Source organism: Camelus dromedarius, chromosome 23 (genome assembly GCF_036321535.1).
Source record: "Camelus dromedarius isolate mCamDro1 chromosome 23, mCamDro1.pat, whole genome shotgun sequence".
In the NCBI taxonomy this organism is placed as follows: domain Eukaryota; kingdom Metazoa; phylum Chordata; class Mammalia; order Artiodactyla; family Camelidae; genus Camelus; species Camelus dromedarius.
In genome coordinates, this window is record NC_087458.1 from 21,780,064 (window position 1) to 21,795,192 (window position 15,129).

Below are 15,129 nucleotides of genomic sequence, written 5' to 3' on the forward strand. Positions count from 1 at the left end.
AAATCTACTTATTAAATATTAAAACAGGCCATAGAAGTAGTGAAGGACAAAATAACATGCCATGCAAACACTTAAGAAAGCTGTAGAGGCTACCTTAACAGACTAAATAGATTTCAGAACAACAAATATTACCAGGAATAAGCAAGGACATTTTAAAATGACAAGGGGATCAATCCACCAACTCTAAATGCCCTACTTACCAAGGTTCAAAACACATGAAACAAAAGTTGACAGTAGTGCAAGGAGACATAGTGAAATCCACGATTATACTTGGAACGGTTAAAGATTTTAACACTCCTCTTTCAGTAACTGACAAAACAAGTACATAGAAAATCAGCAGGGGTATACAGAGCCTAACACATCCACCAACTTGACTGACATTTAGAGAATACGCCAGGCTACACACAGCAGAATACTCATTTTCTTCGAGTGCATATGCAACATTAACCAAGATACAGCTATGATGGACCATGAAACAAGTCTCAATAAACTCACTCAAGAAATAAGGAGCCTGCGCAGTTCTCCATCCATCAAAGAAACCGAAGGAGTAAATAAACCTTTCCACAAATAGCATGGCTTCACTGACGGATTCGACCAAACATACCAACTCCACAAACTCTCAGAAAATAGAGAGAGAACATTTCTCAACTCCTTTCAGAAGTCCAGTATCACCCTGGGTGATGGGCTCAATTGTGTCTTCTCCCAAATTCATATATTGAAATCCTACCCCTCAGTACCTCAGAAGACTGTATTTGGAGACTGAGCCTTAAAGAGGTAATTAGGTTAAAATGAGGTCTTATACGTGGGCCCTAATCACAATATGACTGGTGTCCTAAAAAGATAATAGGATACAGACTACACACAAACCAAGCGACAACCTTGTGAAGACACATCAAGAAGGTGGCCATCTGCAAACCAAGGAGAGAGGCCTCAGAAGAACTCAAACTTGCCAATACCATGCTCTAGCCTCTGAAACAGTGAGAAAATACATTTCTGCTGTTTCAGCTGCCCTGTCTGTAGCTATGTACGGCAGCCCTAGCAAACTAATACAAGCTGATACTAAAGCCAAAAACACATAAAGATATACATGCGTATGTACATACATGCATATTGCAAGAAAACCATAGACTAGTATCACTCAAACAAAAATGCAAAGTCTTTCTTTAAAAATTTAGTTTATAGGGCATAAAATTCGAAAGAAGGGCACCATCTTGATTTGCAGGTGACATGACTGTCTTCTCAGAAAATCACACAGGTTCTACAAAAAAATTACTGGAACTAGTAAGTGAATTTAACAATTCACAGGATACAAGGTCAATATACAAAAATAAATTTTATTTCTATACAGTAGCAACAATTAGAAATTGAAATTAAAATAACATTTAACAGCAGCATCAAAAACACAAAGTGCTTAGAGGTAAGATTAACAAGATACATGCAAGATCCAAACACTGAAAACTATATAAAACATTGCTAAGAGGAATTAAACACCTAAATAACTGAAGAAGCATGCTATGTTCATGGCTAAAAGATTCAATATTGCTAAGATGTCAGATCTTCCCAAATTGAGTCATAGATTCAAATTGACCCAAATTAAAATCCTAGCATGCTTTTTCTTAAAAAAAGAAATGGATAAGTTAATTCTAAAATCTTTGTGGAAATGCAAAGGTCCTAAATAATTAAACTGACTTTGAAAAGAGGCACAAAACCACAGTATCTGATTACAAGATCTACTGTAAGGACACAGGAATCAAGACAGTGTGGTACTGGCATAAGGATAAACACATGGGTCAATGGGACAGATTAAAGACTCCAGAAATAAATTTATACACATTAATTAATTCTTGAGAAAAGTTCCAAGAAAATTTAATGAACAAAGATGGACTTTTCAACACATGGGTACTATAATAACTGAACATCTACAGTGGAGGGGAAAAAATCTTCCACCCTTACCACACACACACACACATATATATATATTTTTATATATATATATATATATATATATATATATATATATATATATATATATATATATATATATAAATTAACATGAAATGATTATATTCCTAACCACAAAAAGATAAAGCTTCTAGAATATAAAGAAAATCTTCCGTGACTTAGACAACAATTTCTTAGATAGAACACAAAAGTCATAGATCATAAAAGAAAAAAAAAATCCATAAATTGTACTTTAAACTTTTGCACTTCAAAAGACACTGCTAAGACAACTAACAACAGACTGGCAGAAAAACATCACAATACACAGGACTGATAAAAGACTTGTAGTCATAAAATAGAAAGAACTCTTACAACTCAAGACAAACAACTTACGAGAAAAATAGGCAAAAGATTAGAAGAGACATTTTATGAAGGATGTGCAAATGGAAATAAGCACATGAAAGTATACTCAACCTCATTAGTCATTAAGAAAATGCAAATTGTGACAATAAGATACTACTACACATACCCACTAGAATCTGAAAGACTGAAAACATCAAGTGTCGGCAAGGATATGGAACTGAAACTTTTATACATTGCTGGCAGACATGCAAAATGATAGTTACTTTAGAAAACAGTTTTGCAGTTTCTTATACTGTTAAACATACATTTGGCCACATAAGCCAGCAATGTGGTCCTAGATATTTACCTAAGAGACGTGAAGACATAGCCACACAGAAACCTGACTGTGAATGTTTAGAACAGCTTTCTTCACAGTCGCCCAAAACTTTAGGAACAAAGAAACTCAAATATCTTTTAACTGATGAATATATAAATACATCATGTTATATCCATATAATGGAATACTACTCAACAATTAAAAGAAAGAAAATAGTGAAACATTCAGTATTATTGAATCTCAAAAACATTAGGCCAAGTGAAAGAAGTCAGACATAAGAGACTACATACTGAATGACTCTATTAATACAAAATCCTAGAAAAGGCAAAACCATAATGATAGAAAACAGATCACTGGTTCCCAGGTGTCAGAGGTGAAGGTAAAAGACAAGAGTGCAAAGTTGTGGCACAGTGAACTTTCTAGGGTAATGGAAATATCCTATATTTTGATAAGGGTGGTTATACAGATGAATTCATTTGTCAAATTCATTGAACTACACACTTAAAATCAGTGACTTCTATTGTATGCAAATTATACCTTAATAAAGCTGATTTTTAAACAAAATCTCCAGTGTCTGAATAAAGGCAAAGTAATACAGTGGTTAAGAACTTGAGCTTTGAGCCAAAATGTATAAGTATAGATACTGACACCACCATTATTAACTGTATGAGCTGAAACAAGTTACATAACCTTTCCGATCCTCATCTATAAAGTGGGTATTATAAAACTGTCCGTATCCAACAGTTGCTATAAAGACTGAATAAGTAATGTTAAACCCTAGAACAGTACCTGGCAACTAGCAACAGCTTGTATTGGAGTAGGTATGTATTATTATTATGTATGCTGAATCAACTGTTAGTGCAATACATTAAATCTTTACTTTATAGTAAATTTGGCGTTTATGAACTTTGAATTTTAGGTATCTAAATGAGTCCTCAAAATAGTTATCTGTAATTTTTACTAAACCCACTTTGCATCATTATCTCTATTTAAGCGAAATGCCCAACCTTAAGCTAAACCGAGGCCAAGAATTCCAATGCACTAGGCTACCTGGTATCATGGATTCCAATTCTGAATTTGGGGAAGAAGAGCACCAACATCAAACCACCCAGACTAGGAAGAGAGAAGGATGATTCCCAAAGGTAGTATCAGAAACACAATGAACAGAAGTCAGATCACCTATTACAACCCACCTTTCCCTCTACACAGAAACAGAGACAACATCAGTTCATGAATCTTAACTATGAAAAACGAAAAGACAATTAACTTATATGTGAGAGACATAAAGAGAAAAAATATTACTCTCAATGAAAATATTTGAGATGGTAGAGATCTAATACAAATAGACTCTAGTATACAAACATACAAAGAGAGGACGAAGAACAAGCAAGGTAGAGGGCAACAATGGGGAGAGAACACCATACGTTGAAAACAAGTCAAGAATTTAATAAGCATTTTATTCTGGATAGTACAAATACAAAACAAGGAAGAGAAGACTGACCAATCCTACTGTCAAAGCCTTTCTTCCCAAGCTACCGAAGTTCTGAGGAAATGGGCTGCAGCCTAAAACAATTATTTAAAGCAAAGAAATCACCATCAACAACATACAAATGCAAGGAGAAAAAAATGTGCAATAAGGCTTAAGGCTGTACTTTAATCAATAACAACTCCTAGATGGAATATGGTCAACTAAGTAACGTGGTCTCTTCTCAGGAAAACTGTGTAAAAGGAAAATCAACTACTCTAATCAGCACATTCTTCAGTAACGAACTAGTACTACACCTACTACACCTATTGAAAGTCTTTCATATTCTGCTTCTTCCCTCTACCATCTGATCCACCTAAGTCTTCGGCTGACTGCGACGCTGATCACCCATCATCTGACAGTCAGAAGGACCATAATGAGCTGCTATGATCTGACATCATCTTCGGCAGTGTACCTTTCATCACCGTTGTCATCCAAATGGCACATGTATTATAAAGCAAGGGAATCATTATGTTTCAGTTTTACAGATTCAAGGAAGTTCTTGGCTGATGTTACTATAATAATAACATAAACTCTGGAGTTTATTTCAGTGGTTTTAACAGCTTTTAACAGCTCTTTAAATTATTTAGTCCCATTCATAAGCTCACAATGGTCTTAAAATGTGACCACTTCACTTAAATGTTCCACTTACTTTCCTAACTATCACAAGGGAAATTATATCCCATAATTCAGTGACTTTCGGAAATTTTTTCACCCTCATGCCCAATAACATATACACTGTACATACATAGTACATAAATATTTAACCAAAAGTTTCATCAAACAAACTTATCTTTATCATGACAGGTTCAATGATATCGCCTATTTTATTTCACTTTTTAGTAGTCTGGAAAACAGTTATAGTAGCAAGAATGGTCAACAGATTTCATTTCTAATACTTACTGTGATTAATAAGTAGCGGCTGCCTAGAGGGCTATGTTGAGGACTGTGAGACAACATTTGAATTCAGAAGAGTACTTAATATCTGCCATGGTACTAACAGAAGCAATGATGCCAGGATGTGATACTATAATTATGTGATTAAGACTCTTTCTTCACATTAAATCATGAAATCCTTCAGGATAGAGTCTATTATTAATAGTTTGACATGAAAGGCAGTCATATATTTATTAAATGGTAGATGGACTTAATGTAGATCCTACCTACTTTTTAGCAGGCAGGCAGAGTTAACCTTCCCACAAGGGGCTTACTATTTACTCAAAAATACTTATTTCTGCTACAACTTAGAGACCATCTGAGACTTGCAGAGGTAGAAAACGTCATTTCAGGGAGTTGGAAAAGCTAATGAAGAGGCAACAGTAGCGTGACAGAATAAAAGAAAGAAGTGACCTTCCAAATACAGGCAAGAATCATAGTTTAGTTTAGTCAAATAGATCATGCAAGAAACTTTGAAAGAAATTCAAAGTAACAAAGACTTTCTTTGAATGTCAGAGATTTATCCAACTCCAAGTTACCTATTAACTCTCCCCTGATAATGAAACAGCTGTTTCCCACAATCTATGACATTTAAGAACCACAAGGCTAAATACACAGCTAAATACATGTACTCAAACTGACAGAGCTGAAATTTTTAAATTTCACACAAAGCAAGCACTAAATTGAGAACTAGGAGATCTGAGTTTTCATTTTGCCCCTTAGCTGTCGAATGCGAAACAAAGATACTTCCCTGTACCTCAATGAGAATACAGTTACATTACTATTATATTAAAATTGGAAGTTCTATATAAATTCACAGAATTGCTCTAAGATAAAATGAAACATGAAGTATAAACATCTTTAAAATGTGATAAGGAATTATCATCATTATTCAAACTTCAGCCTCATTTGGATGTAAAACAGAATAATTTGGATTGGTTCACAATTTGACCTTGAAGCAGACAACCAACCAACCAAAGCCAATCAGAAATGACGAAGATTCCTGGGGCCTTGACTAATCCTTATCTTCCCACCCCAAAAGCTTGGCCAAATCAAATCTAGCTTGAGAATCAGGAAAACATGATTCCCATTAATGAATTTTTCTGAGTATCTAACCCCACCAGAAAAAGAAACAACAGACTATGAGATTCTCAGAAAGTGAAATATTTGGAATTTTTAACTACAGACTCTCACTGGACGCTCAGAATACAAATGCAAGCAGAATAATCTAAGCAACACGGTTAGGATTCAGAGACTGGGTTGAAATTTTAAAAAAATTAGGCGACAGACTAATGAAAATTTTAATAATCTTACCCCTAAAAAATAAAAATTAATACCAGCTGCTTATACTCCACCATCCCTCTGCAATTCCCTATAAAATGGCTTTATAGTAAGTATAATGATGTGCATACGGAGCCTGGCAGTCAGTGAGCGCTAAATATCTGCTGAATGAATGAAGAATTCCCTTATTTCCCATACGTTTTACATTATTTTAGTGTAGCTATACGGATGCTGGATGTTTTCCTTTAGCCTGCTGAAAACTGAAATGCAAATGGTGGCTGAAAAGACAAATTCTGCAAACCCTCACTTTGCTTCATTGGCTTCTGCTTTTATCACATGGCATTCTCTACTGGGTACCAGCAAAACACCTCTTAGACCCAATCATAAGCTGCTCAAATTATTTGTAAATAACATATGGCCCAGGTTCAGTGAAAAATGAATCAATTCTTAATCGAGAATAATTTAAGACAAAAGCAAAAATATGAATAAAAACATATTTACTGCAGGAACTAGAAACTGTAAGTCTAATCAATAACTTACCTATAGTTCTAACTTCTAGCCCTATCATATTTAGTGACACCAACTCTGATCATCTTCAACCCTGAAGTGAATCAACTTCCCCTATAATGACACTGCAAACCAACTTCCTACATCACTAGTATTCTAAACCTACCAACAATTTCTTCCAAAGGAAAAACACAAAATCCTACCAGTTCTCACTCAGCTACAAGCAATTATTTTGTTGTAATCCTACCATTTGGATTGGGTTTCGGATACAAAAACCCAATGAAAATCCCGAAACACTCTCAAGCAAGACAATCAACTTCGTCTTTCACTTAATAGGAGAACCCTCTATGCCAAATGTCATAAGTGAGTACTACTATGTGTCATTCAAGATGCTTACTATGACAACACATCTAATTCCTAGAGTTTCTCACATCAGAAGTTCCAGTATACTCTGTGTTAATACAGATGTAGTACAGTTATATTTGACACACGGATGTTATTTAATAAATGTGGTCCCCTCTTTCCAGACATTCAGTTGAGAGGTGGAATTTTTTGTGAAAAGACTTTCTCAACTACAGGAGCCTCCACAACAGATTTAAAAGTAACTGACCTAGCCTTTTAAGTGGGAGGAGATATTTACACGTACACACGACAGATACTTACATCAAATACTACTTCGTAAAACATCCACATCCATGTTGACAGCACCATCTACAATACTTTCAAAAAGCAAATTCTGACCAACAACTCCCTCCCTCCGCATCCCAGGAAGCTTAATCCTCTCCCTTTACAATTTTAATTCACCTCAACGAGCTATCCCGACAGGATGCCTAATTCACCAAATAGCCGGAAAATTCAAGGCCCAACCTCCGTCCTCAACTCTCTCCTTTTACGCACAGCTATTCACAATCTGACCTTCCAACTCCCCCTTTATTAATTATTCCCTAAACTCCCTTCACTTCTCCCCACCAGCACTGACCTCGTCAGTACCCACACCCTGCCTAGGGACGCCAACATTTCCCCATCTCACCCCACCAACCCCGCAAATGCTCGAATCTGCGGACACCGCCAGAGCGCCCAACAGATCGCCCTCATCCGAGACCCGAGCAGCCCCCACAGCAGAAACTCCTAATGCAGACAGGGGGAGGAGGCTGCTTGTCCAACCCACCAGACGAAGTCGTTGCTTTTGTCCTCGTAGGAGTTGATGAGCCCGTTGCACAGCGGGGCGAGCAGAGGTCGCTTCCTGCTGCCGCTGCCTAGGCTGGAGCTGCTCCCTCCTACGCCGGCGCTGGGCCTGGCCGCGCAGCTGAGCCGGGACAGGCCCGCGGACACCGCCCCGCCGCCGCTCCCGCCGCCGCTGCCAGACACGGCGGCCGCCACCAGCACAGGCCGCACCGGGGCCCCGAGGCCGCCCGAGCCCGCGGCCTGGGCCGCCCCGCCGGACCCCAGCGCTGCCGCTGAAGCCGCCACGGAAGGGGGCGACGGGGAAGAGGATAAGGACGAGGAGGCGGAAGTCACCGACGAGGCCGCGGAGGAGCCAGGGCTGGTCCCGGCGGAGCCCGACCCGGCCTGGCGGCTCCCAGACATCGTGACTCCCTCCCCTCCGGCCGGGCGCTCGGAGGAGAGGGACCGCGACCGCGACCCGCCGCCACCTCCCTCCCCTCTGCCTCAGTGCATCCTGAGGACGCGCGCCGCCCGGGAGGTGGGGCTGAGGAACAATAAAGTTGATATTTTCAAGGCAACCACACAACAGCGCCCGACGGGAGGGGGCGGAGGGAACTAACAGAGCAGAGCAGGAACCACTACCACTCTCGAGGCCGCCGCCGCCGCCGCCGCGATCGCCGCCGCAGCCAACCCGGGCGCGCCGTGGGCCGGCCGTGCGCGCGCGCGAGCGGCGGAAGGGGCGGGAGCGGCGGGGGATACAACTTGAGAGGCGGCCCGGGCGCCGCTCAGACACGCACAGCGCGCCCTGGGCGACGGCGGCGGCCTAGCAACGACCTCCGCCCTAGTCCAGAGCCGGTTTCGTTCGTGACGCGCCCGAGGGCAGGGCAGTGTTAAGGGGTGAAAAGGCTACAGAGAGAGGACTTGATGGTGGGCGTGGCGGAGTGTTTGAGGGGAGGGGAAAGAGGGGAAGGGCTCCAAAAGCGACTGCGCACGCGCGTCCCGGGCGCCGACCCTCGCGGGTTACCCAGGGTCCCGGCTCTAGGCCAAGAAGAGCGGCTCCGGCGCGGAGTCGCTGCACTACGCATGCGTCGGGGCGAGCCGCATTCCAGAACGTGAAGAGGGAGCGGCGGGCAGTCCTGACCCAGTGGGGAGGGCACGACAGGTGCTTCCGAATCGGGGATTGGAAGGCTCTGTAGGCTGGGACACTCGGGAAAGAGCTCAGAAGCTCTGAGCATTTGAAAAGAGCACTGGACTGAGTCAAGGACTCTGGACTCTGCTGGTGTTGTTAGCCATTCCACAGTATTACCAGTTAAGTTGAAGTCAGTGAGCAGTGCTTTGTAAATTGCAAGCATTGTAGCACGTGTGAGTTGGATCATGATCTTACTCTTGTATTTTGAAAAATTATTTACCAAATTAAGCGTAACAGTGATGGGAAAACAAATTCTACTCAATCGGGACACAGCTCAGCCAAAACCTCAGGCTAAAGTGGGTATGATAGAATTGTAGCGCAAAACAAGGAAACCTGGCTGTTAAAACCACTAGAAGATGCAACTTCTGTTAGGCTTTTTGGAATATTGAAAGTTGATTACAGATTCTCATTTGCCATTTTGAGACTCCCTAAGATCTGGGGGATGTGAATTAGAAATAACTGAACTGTGATTTTCGATATCCTTTCCAGCTGTATCTTTCTATGATTCTTAGAGGGAAAGGTCTCAGATTTACTTCTGCCCTGGTTGTTGAAGTCTATAGAGGCCGCTAGCCGTCCTTTCCTTGGGGACGTCTGTCCATGCTGAGGGGACAGGGTCAGGGAAGGGCCTACATGAAGACCTAGCTATTCAGCTGGCAGTAAACCATCATAAGGCTGCCATCCTTTTCAAGTCTGCCTTAGCTGCTCACCCTCCTATTCCTACCTCAAGTTTCTGCTCAGAAAAATGATATAAGAATGTCATATCAGATTTTCAAGAACCACCATTCTTTTATGAACATTGCATCATCCAACTCCTTGTTTTAAATTCACTTTTAAGACCCAACTGAAATGTGAAGCCTTACTGACTCCTTGGTGGAAATATTTGCATCATCATTTGTGCTCCTAGTATATTATTTTGTTTGCACTTATAACATTGTGTGTATGTGTATATATATATTTACATATATATATATAAAATATACACACACACATATATATATACATATAATATATATATATATAAAATTCTCCTCCACTAGCCTGTCAGCTTCATCTTTGTATTCCCAGCATATAAAACAATACCTGGCCTATGACAGGTGCTTAGTAAATATTTATTGGCAAACGAATGAAGCAATTTATCTCATTTTTATTTTAATTATTTGCTTAAAGTCTGTCTTTCCAACTAAATTTTAAGCACTATGAAAGAAAGGACTATATTGGTTCTCACTGGGCATTCAATAATTTTTTAATGAAGGAATGTGCAAATAAATTAATGAGTTTGATGAATACTGAACATTTATTACACATAGGTCTGGACTAGGCAAGGAAGAGATAGAGAAACATAGAATGTTGCTTCTACATTCAGAAAGTTTATGGAATAATTGAACAATTAGAAAAACACATAAAAAGATAAGTAATATTACCAAGGAGCACATTGCAAATATTTAATGAATAAAGTATAGAATCATCATAGGAGCTGAAGCAAAAGCAAGTGCTTAAGGCCAGCCATGCTGATTGGGCGAGGGAAAGTTAGGTCTTAAGAGAAAAGTATGGCTTGGTCAGTCAAAGTGCAATTAAAATCATGAGCCTAGAAAATAAATAAGTAAGAATGCATACATCAAATTCAGGTATCTATTTGGCAGAGGTAAAATAGTTTATTCAGTAAAAATTCATCTGGGGGCCATATCGTTAATAGACTTGAATCTACTTTGGAAAATAGACTATAAGCAATTGGAAATAATGAAGGCATTAAGTGAGAGTAAAATATATTCAAAGTGATGTTTTGAAGATTAAGTTTTCAGCAGATTAATCTTTGAGAAGAGGCGGGAGATTAGGAGCAAAGAGACTGAATAGGGAAAAATTATAGCAGTTCAAGCATAAGTGATGAAATTCTAGATTGGAACATTGACAAGGACGGTAAGAGAGTTTTCTTTGAAAAAAAAAAAAACCCACACACAAACGAATCTATAGGATTAAGTTACTTTCTAAAAGAATCTGGGTGATCCTTCAGGGCATGAGCCATGTCTGTTTTGTCCGTCACTGTCTTTCCCAGTGCCTGGCACAAAGGCCAATACGTTGATTAAGTAAAAGTAGCAGAACACATGGATGAATAACTCCAATAATGACTCCAGGTATACCAGCATGGCAGAATTAGAGATGGCCAGTGGATGGATTAATTTTGGGTGTGTTGAGTGAGCATGGGGGGAAATGCACTCAAGTCAGCATATATAGGCAGTGATTGAAAATTCAGACTAAGGCACAGGAGAACATTCAGCGTACAACATAAATAAAACTGCCGGTCCCTAAGCTGGGACTCCAGAGATTCTGACTCTGTGGTTCCAGGGTAGGGCCTATGAATGTGCATTCTTATCAACACCCAGGTGAATCTCATGCAGGTGACTAACCTTTTGAGAAACACTATGATTAATTTTGTAGAGAGTATAGGAGAAATATGTAAAATAGCCTCTTCCTTCCAGTTATCTTATTCAGGGGACAGAAAATGATATGACCCCAGCTGAGTAGTCTCCTAGGAAAAAAATCCTCAATGCTTAGTATTATCTCTTTGGAACCTGTCTTCAGTAAAGTCTAAATATATGCAAAAGGAAGCTGAGGGGATGTGATGCAATATAATTTCCCTTTTATACCACATAATGTATAAAGACTACTCTGAAAATACTCAGACTTTACTAGTTTCTAAAAGGAAGATCTTCTGGAAAAGCAGAAGAGAAAAGAGGAAGAATGGCAAAACACACACATAAACACATGCAGGAAGTCAGACAATCCAGGAGAAGTAGCTAATAGGAGTGGAAAAGATGACACTGATGAAAAGTGAAAGTAAATGTAAAATAAAAACTAAGCCCTAGTAATTAAAAGGACTGCATCATGTTGTTAAATATTATTAGTACTGTGAATGACAAAAGTGATTGGACAAAATCCAGACTCTTCTACAAAAACACTGCTACTGAAGTAAAATCTAATGTAGTTAAGATGGAATGGAATTACCGACAGGATTGACCTCCCCAGATATATTTCTAAAGTGTCTTATCTAAATATAATATTTTAGGGAAATAAGAACGCTGGTTTACATCTCCACTAGCCCTGCCCTTGGTAACTAGTCTCTTAAAAAGAGGCCCTCTATAAAGCTTTATCTGCCTGACCCACCTGAAGGGTTTACTACCTTTTAGCCCTGTTTGCTATCTAACCAAATCTCTGAGTGAATAGTAGCTTCCTGTTAAGTTTTTTTTTAATTTAATGTGATTGCCCTTCTATTAAAAAAGAAAAAAAAATAAGGGGCGTGAAATAAACAGCCATTAAAAAGCTAACTTGAAAAGAAAATGGGGAAAAATATTTTCTACGCGAATGGACAGAAAAGAAATAGAAAAATTTCTTTAACCCAACAGCGTAATAATGCATCTAGCAGAAAATAATCCATAATCTTCTGGTAAAATGAAAAGCTCCAATGTATACGTTAAAACCAGAGGGAGGGGGCAGTTATAGCTCAGTGGTAGAGTGCCTGTTTAGCCTGCACGAGGACCTGGGTTCAATCCCCAGTACCTCCATTAAACAAGTGAATAAACAAACCTAATTACCCCACCCTCAAAAGAGAAGAGATTATAGTTCTCCGCAGATTAACTATCTACCTCTGGTTTTATTCTTTTGGGGGGAGGGGCAGAGGGGAAGTAATTAGGTTTATTTGTTTATTTCTTAATGGAGGTACTGAAGATTGAACTCAGGACCTCATGCATGCTAAGCACGGACTCTACCACTGAGTTATACCCTCCTGCCCACAATCTCTTATAATTTGAGGACAGTCCCTTTTCTGAAAAAGTCTATCACATGTTTTCATTGCTAGAATTGCATCATTAGCTTTTATTCCCTTCCAGTCTTCCTATATAAAATTACAAGCATTTTTTTTAGAGAAGGTAAACTAATAGCACTAATACCTTAGTAAATCAGTCACCCTATTAAGAGAAGTAAATTTCCTTTTGCAAACTACTGGTAGCAATTTAATCAAGGTAGTTGCAAAATATGGCCTAAGCCAATCAGAAGTACTGTAACAATGAAGAATTGTAGGTGGAGCTATATGAATGTGAATGCAAGTTACTGAATAGAGTTAGTCAGCTTTAAAAACAAAAACAAAAACAAAAATAAAAAACAAGATTGGGAAAAATGAACATCGACTAGGAAAACATAGGCTTACATATTTTATGAATTTATGGGCAGGTTTAAATCCACTTGGAAGTTCATAAACCAAAACAAAATGAAGTCTCATGCATTGTGCAAAAACACAACAATTGGTATCATTGCGAGGTGGAGACAAGATAATATTAAAGGGCAGAAGAAAAATCAAAACAAAACACCTCACGCTGAAACTGAAGCAGATAACTCTGCACGTAATTTGTCCATGGATTTGAACAGCCGTGCATGTAGTGTTGCATACCGAAGTAATCTGGGAAAGTGTGTATAGCTAGAATCAAGAAATGTTTAAAACAGTGCATTGTCCATTGTAATTTGCATCAAGTCTCTTCCTAGATTATGAGTAATATTTCTTTCTGCTTAGTACCCTGAGTGTTCAGATGTAATTGTTGGCAAATCATACTGTATCTCCTCCAGGACCTGTTTCTATCACCTATTGAATTCTGCAAGAAACTGGGAATACTAAAGTAGCACTAAATTATGAACTTGTGTAAACAACCTAGAGTGAAGGATGGAGAGGATTTGGATATAATAATTATAATTAGATTTATGTCAGGTTGGAAGAGAAGTTAGTTTGGGAGCCTATTCTTAACCTTTGAAGGTGGTGTCAAGCAAAACAAGAATTCTGTCTGACAATACGTTTCTCCTTTATCCTGAGTTTTTATGGTAATTCTTATACTCCAAATGTGAATACTTTACTCAGCTACAGCAGGTATTTCTTTTCTTACTCCCCACTGACTCCTCCCACACAGAACCCTGGGCATCCACTACTAAACCAGTTCATCAACTGCATTTGCACTTATCAACTTATTGTGAAATCATAGAAACTGGTATTGTCTCATTTTCAGTTTGAAAAAATTAGGTCAAAGCAGTAAAGCTACTGGCCAAAACCCCAGCACTCCACCCTGTGTTCAATAGCTGAGGTTTGCTGAATCTGAGTCATCTCTGTTTGACGATAGTTCAACTGATATAAGATCATTCATTGGTTTTGAGTCGGTTAAGCAAAGTCACAAGTTAAAATTGAATATCATATATGCCATTCTTCATTCTTCCATTGCTGTATGGTGTTACATAACATACAGAAGCTTGGTCGGTACCAAGATGTAACCAATGTTGATGACACCTCTGAAGAAATTACAAGCTGAAGTCCATGCTGAACATCTAATTGAGCATCGGTATCCACCGCAGTGCCAGTAGAAGTATTTGACTCTTCTGTTGCTGCCGTAACAAATTACCGCAAATGTAGCAGTTTATAACAACAGAATTAGGCTCACTAGTTTCCCTGCCTGAATCTCCGAAGACTGAAATCAAGATGAGCAGGGCTGCTTTACTCTCTGGACGCTCTGAAGATATGAAGATATCCATTCTGACCCCAGGTTCACTCAGGTTGCTGACAGAATTGAATTCCATGTGGTCTTAGGACTAATGTTCCTGTTTCTTTACTGGCTGTCAGCTCAGGGCTATTCTCAGCTTCCAGAGGCCACCTGCATCCCTTGGCTCATGGCCTCCGCTCTCCATCGCCTGCCCCAGTGGGTCAAGACCTTCTTATACCACATCTCTCTGACTGAATTGTCTGCCTTCCTCCTCTACTTTTAAAGGGCCTATGTGACTACACTGGACCAAGCCAAATAATCCAGGATAATCTCCTTATCTTAAAGTCAGATAAATTCAGGCTGCAAAATATCTTTTGCTTTGTACTTATATAATTGTTGG

At 39.3% G+C, this 15,129-nt stretch overlaps 1 protein-coding gene across 4 annotated transcripts in view; it reads right to left on the reverse strand.

Moving 5' to 3' along the window:
- The window catches only part of COP1 (COP1 E3 ubiquitin ligase), a 165,277-nt gene extending 156,581 nt beyond the window's left edge, over positions 1 to 8,696 (reverse strand). For 3 of the 4 annotated variants that reach the window (XM_064478015.1, XM_064478016.1, XM_010992918.3), the window contains exon 1: positions 8,038 to 8,690. In XM_064478015.1, the coding sequence (XP_064334085.1) occupies positions 8,038 to 8,456 (419 nt within the window). In that variant the 5' untranslated portion in view covers positions 8,457 to 8,690. Of the gene's footprint in view, positions 1 to 8,037 lie in introns of all 4 variants that reach the window. The other variant, XM_064478017.1, reaches the window with a different exon arrangement.
- Positions 8,697 to 15,129: the final 6,433 nt, after the last annotated feature.